This window comes from Cajanus cajan, chromosome 3 (assembly GCF_000230855.2).
Source record: "Cajanus cajan strain Asha chromosome 3, NIPB_CcT2T_4, whole genome shotgun sequence".
Lineage (NCBI taxonomy): Eukaryota > Viridiplantae > Streptophyta > Magnoliopsida > Fabales > Fabaceae > Cajanus > Cajanus cajan.
Window position 1 is genome coordinate 68,234,139 of NC_138519.1, and position 11,624 is coordinate 68,245,762.

The 11,624-nt window shown below is 31.8% G+C and overlaps 1 protein-coding gene across 4 annotated transcripts; it reads left to right on the forward strand.

Moving 5' to 3' along the window:
* The first annotated feature begins 4,116 nt into the window (after positions 1-4,116).
* On the forward strand, positions 4,117-10,124 carry IQD13 (IQ-domain 13). 4 transcript variants are annotated; one of them, XM_020350987.3, is made up of 7 exons: positions 4,118-4,365; positions 5,056-5,102; positions 5,418-5,506; positions 6,092-6,523; positions 7,262-7,489; positions 8,551-8,679; positions 9,216-10,124. In XM_020350987.3, the coding sequence occupies exons 3-7, from the start codon at positions 5,441-5,443 to the stop codon at positions 9,951-9,953; spliced, it is 1,593 nt and encodes a 530-aa protein (XP_020206576.1). In that variant the 5' UTR covers positions 4,118-4,365; positions 5,056-5,102; positions 5,418-5,440; the 3' UTR covers positions 9,954-10,124. The 4 variants fall into 4 exon arrangements, with proteins under 4 accessions (XP_020206577.1, XP_020206576.1, XP_029125775.1 ...); XM_020350989.3 differs by having other exon boundaries at positions 4,120-4,365; positions 6,095-6,523; XM_020350988.3 differs by lacking the exon at positions 5,056-5,102 and having other exon boundaries at positions 4,117-4,365.
* Positions 10,125-11,624: the final 1,500 nt, after the last annotated feature.

An 11,624-nucleotide genomic window follows, 5' to 3' on the forward strand; every position in this document is an offset into this window, starting at 1 on the left:
GGATTCTTACTAACCCTGCCTTCTCCCTTGCGTATACCATGGACCCTTCTAAAAGTGGTCCAACATGGACCCATCAATGTTTACCGTTACATATACTTTTAACTAATCAACTAATTGAATAGTCAATATAATGAAAGACTTCAAATGTTTTTAATGGTGCTAATTGGTCTCCATACATTAGCTGAATTGTTGGATTTTTGCAAAATAATCCCTAAGGAATCATTGTAAGCCCAACCTCTTTTATTGAATAATGCTCTAGTGGAAAGACATGCACAATTTATTTTATATTATATTGTTTAGATTCACCATTAGATTATCTAATAATGATAGAGTGGTAAAATGGACTAATCAAACTCATTTTGGTTCCATCTGTCATTAACCTACAAAAATGGATTAGAACAGGTCATACTTATCCGCCAACTATAAACAAGTTAGACACCTTGATCTATTTATTTAAGTTTGAGTTGACGAGTTAGTCCACATAAAAAAATTGAAATGAGAATGAGATTAATTACAACTCTACAAGTGAAGTGGGAGTCATTCTTTTATTCAAAGAGATTTCAAAAGTTAAACTAGACATCAATTGTTGTACCATGACTCTATTTATAGAATTTGTGACTCGAGTTTGCTCCCATCTTTGTCTAAAAATCCAATTGTTGCGTATTTGCCAAACACAATCTAAAGTTATGGCAAAAATAAGGCCTAATTTTCACAAACATGCATATTTTTTTCACTAACCAATGTTTTAGAATAACTTTATCGTGAAAAAAAAAAGTGTTTACTAGTCTCCTAACCCAAGAAAGGGAGTGTCTCCCATATACATAAAAAATAGAAGAAGAAAACAAGTAGATAGGATGATAGATCAACATGTTTTGACCCATCATTTAGCCTAACGAGCTGGTGGGTTAGGTAGGGTGGACTAGCTATAATGTTTAGCTCGACCTGCCAATTTTTACTTAGCTGACTCATGGGTCATATCTTGTTTTTCCATTCTTATTTAATGAAAGAAAGGATGATGCTCTTTGCTACAGTCGAGTAATTACAAAATTCCTATCCATATACAGTTACTAATTAGAAGTAAGTATACATGTCAATTAAGTTTATTTAGGTTTAGTTTACATTTGTTTACAAGTTTATAATGGGTTGCTTTAATTCAATTCTAGTTGAAAATAAGTTCTATTTTTTTTGCTATGTTGTTCTCATGTAATTCACAATCAAACAAACTAATCTACAAATAGGAACAGAAACAGGCCAAGTCACTAGTTAAGCCTTGTTTATAAAAAAATTATTAAGCTTGAGTGTTAGCCTATTTACTTGTTATAAGTTTTTTTTAATGAATGATTTGATCTATTTAAAAGTTTAATGTCTTATAAATCTATTTACGTGCCTTATTTTATATGAGGTCTACTAATAAACCAATATGCATAAGTAGGTTCAAATAGGTTAGTAGGCCAAAATATTAAATATATAATTATTAATATATATATATATATATATATTAAATAAAAATATTTATAAATTAATATATAATATATAAAATACAATATTTAATATTTTAATTTGATTGGTCTACCAAGCCTAATAAACTTTTTTTAAAATTCTAAAACTTGATCCTTTTACTTAAAAAAAATACTTTATGAAGAGTTTAGGGTTTATGATTTTTAATAAATAGACTAGGTTGTATGTCCTTAATAGGTTTCTTTGTCTATTTTCATCCTTATCCACAAACTAAGAATAAAAAAGTAAAATTTATTTAAAAAAAAATTGTGATTGTTTAAGTTATTAATTATTAATAATTGATTAAATTTGATGATAAAATAAATATATTAATAAAATATAAATCAATTAGTTAATAAATAAAAAAATAAAATTCTTCGTCTCAGTTTATTAATTCATAGATCAAATTTGTTAAACACACAAAAATAAATCATTAGTGTGGATCTCCTTAATTAGTATTGATTTAAGTCTTGTAAATGAAAAAAAATAGACCAGAAAGAAATGGAAGATGGAAAAACTAGATTGAAAAGCTCACATTTAAATGGATTACATAATTTTGAAATTCACACCTTACAATAATCATGAATTAAATGGACGACCCAATATGATTTATATACCCTAGTTATAAAAATAGGTTAGGTCTAATAAGACTTTACTTAAGCACAAGGGAATAGTTAAAAATTTGATTTATGAAAAAAAAATTAAATTTTTACCCATGAAATATAAAAATATTATATATAAACACATTTTTTTATAAATAAACAAATATATAAACAAAAACAATACCATCTTCGTCTTTTAAATTTAAGATATTATTAATTCAACTAAATTAAATTTTTTTATTATTAATTTTGATGAATTAATTAATTATTTCATATATATAAAAAGAATCATATATATGATAGTTTCCATATATCAATTTATAATATATTTTTTTTTATAAATTTAAGGGACCATAAATTTATTCTTTTTATAGTAATTTATACATATATTAAAATTAGGAGGGACCATGGTCCCTCGGATTACCCTTTCCTTCTGTCACTACTTAAAGAGGTCTAATCTATTTTACAAAAATTGAAGACTCAAATTTAACTTAAATTACTTAATGTTTACGCATTTTACGCATCTTTTTTAAGATTAGACAATTTTTTTTCTTCCAAATTCTAACTTTAACATGTTAACCTACTTAAAGATTTGTTTTAATATTAAATTTTTCATATAGGTATGGTGTATCCTATATAGATTAACAAACTAATTTTTCAAGAGTTGGACATGATAATAAAAGGTAGTTAAACTTTGTAAGAGTCGAACATAACTTGTCTAATGATATGAATTTATTTTTAAAATCTAATATGAAATTAAGTTTATCTTTTAATAAACTTATGGACTTGACTTTTTTATGTATGTTAATATGCTTAATACTTTAATAAATAACTAAATAAATATATGATTAATATTATAAATAATATTATTAAAAAAGTAATGGTTATATTTACTTAAATAGACCAATATGATAGGTCAATTTTATTTTATTATTGAATTACATAAAGCCTAACTTTTTTTAATGTTTTTCTTTCTATAAAAATCTTGAACCAATTTATTATCTATATAAGCCCATATTGAACGGTACCTGTCTTCCCAAAGTTGAAGGTGAGAACAGCAAATGTTCAACATTTCAACTTCTGAAATTATTTGTAAATATGAAGTTTTTTTTTTTTTTAATAAATATTTTGAAAGTGTTCCATCGTGCATCACATATCACCTTTTCTCTGGTTTTGACTCTAGGCAAAACCAAGACTTGTCAAAATATTAACGTGGCATTTAATCCTTAACCTTGTCAATACCAACACGTAATCACTCTTGTTTAGAATCACATCCGAGTTCAAATAATAATAATTTAAATCAAGTGTAACATCATGGAAGGAACAAAAGAACATAAATTAGAATGCAAGATTTACAAAAAATAATTTGCATTTTTCTTATTCATGACGTTGCCATATTTCATGGGAAATGTTACAAATCAACTACTCAAATAATAATAATAATATCCGACAAGATTGAACCTTTCAGTACCTGAGTTGATGCAATGCAAAGCACAAAAAACCCCTTTTTTCCAATTTCTTCCATTAGATTAGATATAGAGCATACAACACAAAGTACGCACGTGTGTCCAAGAGTGCGCGCGTGTGTTTCAGTCTCTGAAGAAGCGTGTTGATGAGAGCATTATGAGAAAGCTACAACACCTACATGCCAGTGCCATAAATAAAAGTCCATGCTTTTTAAATTTGCAAAGCAGCATTTTTGTCAGATATAAAAATAACAGTGCAGATGAAAATGTTGGTAAGGTTGCAATAATGAAAGTTAATTAGAATAGAATTAATAAGGAGGAAGAAATAAAGAGAAGGGTACCAAACTCAACCGTTTATAATAAGTGGCATGTAATTCTTTTGTAGGTGTCCACATAGTCTTCCCATTGAAGTAAAGTTGGTTGAAGTTGTCCACATTGAGTGAGAAAGTGGCCAACCAGCCTACTCTTTCTCTTTCTCTCATCATCATCATCATGGAACCAAAAGAAAGTAGCTAGTAGTAAAATTATATATCCCACAAAACAAAGAAATTTATAAATCCCTCAAAAGGTGAAAGGTGGCTTGAGGAAAAGTAACCTCACACAGCCTAAGGGAATTGGATTCTAAGCTCTAGAGAGAGAGAGAGAATTTTAGAAAGCTTAGCCAGCCAAGGAGGAGAATCATGTGGTGCTGGAAAGGAGAGGGAGGCTAGAAAAAGAGCTAGCTAGAGAGAGGGTACCCTCTTCTGTGTTTGTTGCAGCACTTTTAGGACTTGTTCTTGCAACATCTTCCAACCAACAAGGTATCTTTTCTATGATCCTAGTGTTTTGTGTTTGTTAATAATATATGTTTTCAAGATTTAGCTTTTGGGGCTGTGTTAAATTTGTTAGTTATTATGGTTATCAATCTTATTATGGACATGGACTTGTCTGAATTGTGATTCTTAATCAACATAGCATTAACTGACCTCACCTCGGGATCCTCTTAACTATTGAGCCTGTCAGAAGATTATGTTTTCTCGTTTTTGTGGAAACTGGGGGAAAACAAACAATTCACTCTTTCTCTGTTGTGTTCCTAACTTGGTCCTTCTTTTTTCTCAATTGGAATTGACTAGGCTTTCATTTCATAGATCATGTAGGATTTTCTTTCTTCTCAGTCTCAGTTTTCCTTGGTTTCTAGAACAAAATTTTTATTTCCTCTTTTTCTTTTTTGGCGTTTTGTTTTGACAATTCTGCTTTCTTATACGTTTGTTTTCATTTTTCAGTTGAAAATTTCGTTCTCACCTTAAGTTATACTCCATACTCTTTCTATGTAGCTTTAATTGATTCTGTGGTGTACCATTAGATAGGTATCTTTGTTAATACAAAAACTATACCTCTTTCTTCTTCTTGTCTCCTCTGCATAAAGGGGTCTATTCCCTTGGTTGAATGAAGATTTTTCATTTAATTTCATTTGTTGTTTATTTATTCAATTATTTTTTGGCCATCAACAGCCTGAAAATAAAATAGAGATGCTGCCTCCTTGCTGGCGATCGTTCTGGTGAGCTTTACTCTCTTCATCAATTTCTTCCGTTGGTAAAGAAGAAACATAATATGTACCATAAATGTAATAAAGAAACGCCATATTGTTCATTCATATAGATTTTTACATGTAAGGAATTGTTGTGTGTGTGTGTGTGTGTGTAAGAACGTTTTTGTGGTTTTGTATACTAGTCCATCTTCATCTCATACATCTTTGCTGTGTGTTACAAGAGCTGATTTCATCTTATATTTGAAGCCAGATGAAAAATCATTAATTCTTAAATAGAACCAGCATGCATAGGCCGTGATCTTTTTTCTTCATTTTCTAATACAGGAAGAAACAGTAATGCTACTGACATGGGAAAGAAGGGGAGTTGGTTTTCTGCAATCAAGAGGGTCTTCACACACCACTCCAAGGGGAAGGTAAGCAATATAAGTCCTTTCACAGAGAAGTGTGAAATGCTTGATTTATTTTTGTATGTTGTTCTTGGTGTTATATTTGATTTTCTTTTGGCACCCCTATTAGATGCCAAAAAGATTAACCATTGAAGGCTGGAATTATGGTGAAAAATTTGTAGCAAATTAAGTAAGACTAAATCGTAAGGGACAGATCAATAGTAATCTTAATAAATTTTATCCTTATGGACCTACAATGTTTTTAGGGTACTGAAATTCTTGTCAATTAGGCATTTTAGATGTATAAATAAATGATATTTCACATTTTAGGAAATCTGTCAAACGTCAATTAGGTTCCTCCATAACCACATAGAAAATTTGAAATATTGGAAAGTGATCTAGGAGGTTGCTTGCCTTTCATTCCAACATTCTTACATCACATTGCTTTAATTTTAAGTTGTTACTCCCTTTTGTCTGAACTTTGAAGCAGAAAGCAACATGTACCTGATGATGGTTATTTTATTTGGAAGTCAGTGAGTGTTTGCAGCAAGTTTTGTTAGCAATATAAAATTGTTTCCATTCTGCGTATGTATATATCTAATCATAATACAGCAGGATTCTGATAACAAAGGCACAAAAGAGAAGAAGAAAGGAGTAGGAAAAATAAGGCATGGAGAGAACAATTCATTCATCCCCCTCTTCAGAGAGCCAAGTAGCATTGAGAAAATCTTTGGGGACTTTGAAAGGGAGCAGCAACTACTGGGGCTTAGGCCTGCCACTCCTCCTGAGAGACCAAAAACACCACCTTATGTCCCTCCAAGAGCTCCTTCTCCTAGGCCTCCTTCTCCAAGGGCACCTTCTCCAAGGCCTCCATCTCCAAGGCCTGCTTCTCCAAGGGCTTCTTCTCCGCGAGTTACCTCTCCCAAAGCGGCATCTTCCCGGAATGCTCATCACCACAAGGAGGTTGGCTACAGACCAGAACCAACTTTGAGGCAACAGCAAGCCTCAGCTACTAAGATCCAGGCTGCTTACAGAGGTTATATGGTGAGTAGGCTTTCATGTGTTCTTGTGAATGCCATAAATAGAATTTAGGATTTGTTAATGTGTGCCCTTTGATCTATGTTAAGGAATTAAAGTAGAAAGACAAATGTTAACAAATAAAAATATGGAAATGTTTTATTAAAACTTGTTATTAATGCATCCCATCATGATTTTCTATGCATCTCCAGAGCATTTAATACTTTGTCCCTTGGGAAATAAGGATGATGTAATAAAGGGAAATGCATGCTTCCCATCTATGCAAGAAGGGCACAAGCATACAAAAGACAAAGAATTTGTTTAGGTTCACATCTTCAAAATGAAAAATACTAATAACACTTTCTAACACACTTCTTCAATCAAACTCCTTATTAATAAATGAAATTTATGGCAACTCAAATAATGATATGGGTCCTACTTCCTAATTAGTAAGTCTCACTCTTCATTTTGTATTTTAGACTATATAATTTATTGTTCTTCATTTAAATGCATAAATTCACAGTTAAGTCTGTCCAACAATCAGAAAATGAAACATAAAAGCACATTATGCTATTTATTTTCTGGCAAAAACAAATTCAGTCATGTCTTTTTTGTAAAACTTGAAAATTATCTAAAGAAAATGTAGGGGTTACAATTGAGTCAGCGTTTGCATGAAGAATGCTCCTTGATCCAATAATTTTACCTGATTTTCATTAAACAAAGATGAACCTTGTGATATATAGTATTTGTTGCAATGCAATGCAGGCCAGGAGGAGTTTTAGAGCTCTAAAGGGTCTGGTTAGGCTTCAAGGAGTGGTAAGAGGACAGAATGTGAAGAGGCAGACAGTAAATGCCATGAAACACATGCAGCTGTTAGTGAGAGTTCAATCTCAGATTCAGTCTAGAAGGATCCAGATGTTGGAAAACCAGGCACGATATCAAGCTGAGTTCAAGAACGATAAGGATGCAGCAAGTACCTTGGGCAAACTCACTGTAAGCCTTTTCTAACTTAACATGGGAAACTTGTTGAAAACATGGGAAAATGGATAAATGCATTTAACTTGTTTGTGTTGATAAACAAAAGGTTCAGCTGCTAGTGGCTAAGTAACGGGAACTAACTATGGCTTAAGTGTCAAGAACTTATGCATAGCCAACTCACATTAAATGTCAACTACTTTTTACTAATTTAGGCACTTCAGTATTAAAAGGCTATTAGTGTGTTTGCCTTTGCAATTGACATGCTCAAACCTAAGTTTGACTGAAAGCAACAAAATACAAGCTTCTTAGTTGAGATGTCTTGAAAGTTGTGACAACTACAAATACAAGTTTGTTGTTTTTGTTTTTTGTTTTTTTTTTTTAATTTTTGGATACCGGTTTAAAATCAAGTTCAACGAAAAAATATGCATTCCGATGTAAAAAAAGCAAAAATTTGTAAGTATAATTTTTTTTAGCCTTGGTTGAGTTTGAACTCAATTGGTTTCCAAACACACACTATGTTCCCTTCACTTTGTAGTGTTGCCTTAATGGAGAAGTTGTGTGTTTGCATTTTGTCTTTTAATGTGGGTTACACAATGGTAGGTAGCTCTCTCTCTTTTCCTTTACTCTTTCCCAAGTGAATGTGGGATTTGTTCCAAGTCCTTACATTCACGGCAATGTACTTTACCAGCTAGCTGACACCTTCAAATTTAATGACTAGCCGAACCAGTTTAGCCTAATTTGCTTTATTAAAAGCAGGAAAATAAATTTTAATGAAAAATTCAAGTTCGTGGTGGTATATTATAGTTATTTGCATACATAATCATAGGAGCGTACAATCACAAGTCACAACTTGAACTTTTCAACTATAGATGGGCATGCTCTTCCTCATGACATATCATGTTAGATACGATGTTAGTAGCTTAGTATGATTTTAGTCACTATAACATGAAAATATATGGTGGAATTCTAATATAGTCTACCATATTCCGAAATGTGTGCATGTTTGTATTTCCGTTTTCCTTCATTTTTATGTAAATCAAACCAAGGGATTTTAATAATTTGGAATTTGGGTGTAGTCTGAAGCAGGTAATGAAGAGTGGGATGATAGCTTACTGACAAAAGAGGAGATAGAGGCAAGGTTGCAGAGAAAGGTGGAAGCAATCATCAAAAGAGAAAGAGCAATGGCATTTGCATATTCACATCAGGTACTCATCGACACAATCTACACTTTCCATTTATGGTTTGCTTTTTCTTTCTTTGAAAGTAAAAAGAGAGTATTAAATCATCATCAAAAAGAAAAAGGCACTTTCTGCATTCCTTTTATTATTTTCTTTGTCCAATTTTAAATAGAATCTCTCATTCTATTACTTTCCTAAAGTTATGTTCAGATTAACTTCTTCATGCACTTATAGGAGGAAAAATACAAGAAGGTAAAATGAATTAAGTTCTCACATAAGTTGAAACCAACTTATGCAATTAACTGTTGTAGAAACATTTTTCATTTAACTCTCCAAAAGTTAAGGTGCATAAGTTGATTTCAGCTTACAGAGAGGCTCAATGAATTTTACCTACTTATTTTCTTATCTTACGAGTGTGTATGGAAAAATTTATCAATCAGGGTCTAATTTTTCGAAACTAACATTTTAAAAGAAATGTTTGTGAGTTGATTTCAAATTTTCATTGTCTCCATTGGAATAACAAAATCTCTATTTGTCATAACTTTGTTGACTATGCCAAACAGCTATGGAAAGCCACTCCAAAATCAACTCACACCCCAGTGACAGACACACGATCTGGTGGATTTCCTTGGTGGTGGAACTGGTTGGAAAGGCAAGCACCTGCAGCAGCAACTCCACAAGAAAGACAAGTCTTGAAGAATTTCCAACTCACACCTCCAAGACCATACTCAGAACAGAAGACTAGTCCAAGACCTGGCTCCAGCACTCAAAGACAGCAGCAGCAGCAGCAGCCTCATTTTGCCTTTGACAACATGGACACTCCCACACCAAAGTCCACAAAATCAACCATAGTGACATCTTCAAAGCCGGCGCGAACTCCTCCATTCAGAACTCCACAGGCAAATAGCTCAGGCTCTAAATTTGCAAGACCAAGGGGTGTAGGAGCAAATTCACCTTTTGATGTTCCACTGAAGGATGATGAGAGCCTCACAAGCTGCCCACCATTTTCAGTGCCAAACTACATGGCTCCAACACTCTCTGCACAGGCCAAAGTACGTGCTAGTAGCAATCCTAGAGAAAGGCTTGGGGGGACTCCAACAAGTACTGACTCAAAGAGGAGGCTCTCATTCCCTTTGTCACAGGGAATTGGATCTTTCAAATGGTCTAAAGGGTTCTCAGGTAAGGATCAAAGGGTGCCAGACAAGTTTCAGTCTCTTGAATCTATAGGAAACGTGAGTGTGGATTCGACAGTGTCTTTGCCCGCAAGGGTGGGAAGAAAGCCTTTTACAAGATTTGTGTGATTTATGTTGTTTTATTCTTTTTTAACCATTTTGTTTTGTCCATGTTGGTGGTGTTATCAGTTACGTTATGATTATGATTTGAGTGTATTGGTGATAGTTTGATGACAGGTATACCCGTTGTAAACTAATAAAAACATAATAGGAAATGATGGTTTGGTAACTTTGATTGGATTTGGATTGGAGTTTTTTTTTTTTTTTACAAAGAAAATAATTAACTCCTAATGAAAAACAACTTCAGAGCAATTGCCAGAAGAGACAGATACTGAGGAGAATCCAGAGTTTAGATATAAGTTTTGTACCCTCTAGTTTTAAATATAAGGAGAAATAATTAATTCATGCGTTAATTGAAGAAGATAGTTAACACTTGACATCGTTTAATTTTACTTAAAAATAAAATATTTATTTATTTATTTCATTTAGTTAACTTTATATCAACAATAAAAGGTAACTAAAAATAGGACTTCAACTGAAATGAAGGGTATTTTGGAGGAAATTATTAGAAATATGTGAAATTAATTAAGATTTGATGATATATTAGTTTATTATTCACGAGTTTTTTTCTTCTTCTTACATCCGAGTTCAACATAATACTAATTAACGGGGAATTTGAATAAACATTTGAAAGAAAAATAAATTTTTATCATATACTTTTAAGTATTTTTTGGAAGATCATGTTTCAATTTTTATTGTGACCAATTTTGTAATATTTTTTTATCCTTATCAAAAAATTCTTTTGGGAAGATATTTGTTTTCATCTAAAAAACCTTAAAAAAAATTATCTTTTGTGGATTTTTATTTAAAAATTCATAATTATTCGTATAGTTTTTTTAAATATGTTTTTCAATCAAAAAGCACTAAAAAAACAAAAGAATTCTAAAAGTTTTTAATTTGTGGTCTAAATAGGTCACATGACTTGTCAAAAGGCTATGAATTGACTCGGTCTATCCTAAGTGATTTAAAAGTATTTTTTAAACTTTACAAGTCATTTTTATTATGATTATTATTATCATCATTCGTGAAATCGTTATTTGTTTTTGTAATATTTAATGATTTGGGTTCTTTGACGGGCCCATAGTTCTAAGCATGTTAGCCCATTTACATGTAAGCAGGCAAGTTAACCTATTTAAAGGCATTAATATGTTTCCATTCTTTGAAATGAGAACAATACTAATGGAAAAGATTAAGTTGGAACATGATTGGTAGAGGCCAAAACCACCTCTTAGAAGAATACATATACATCAACATCAAACCAAATCTTATTAGGTAAGAAAGAGAGAGAAAGATGCAAATTACAAAGCCATTTGGAGGTATATTGGCAGAGTTCACATGGGCTAAGAAATTATATTTTTTTGAATAGAGTGGTTCACATATCTTTGCAATTGCAAAGAAAGACAATGAGGAATAAATGTGGATCACTGTCCAATTTGCTGAAGCTGGCACAAGGAGTCCGATTGGATATCAAGAAAGGCTATATAGTGCCGAATCACAAGCTTCTTACTCTGCCAAAAAGGAAGGGCTAATTGGCTTCCATAATAAGAGGAGCTACCTATAATTTTATTTTATTAGTTTTCCAGCAAATGTTCTTGTTTTTAGTTTCTAAAATATCTTTTCTTACTCTTTTTTATTTCATGCGATTATGGATTGGATGTTTAACTCCTGTATGAAAAAATA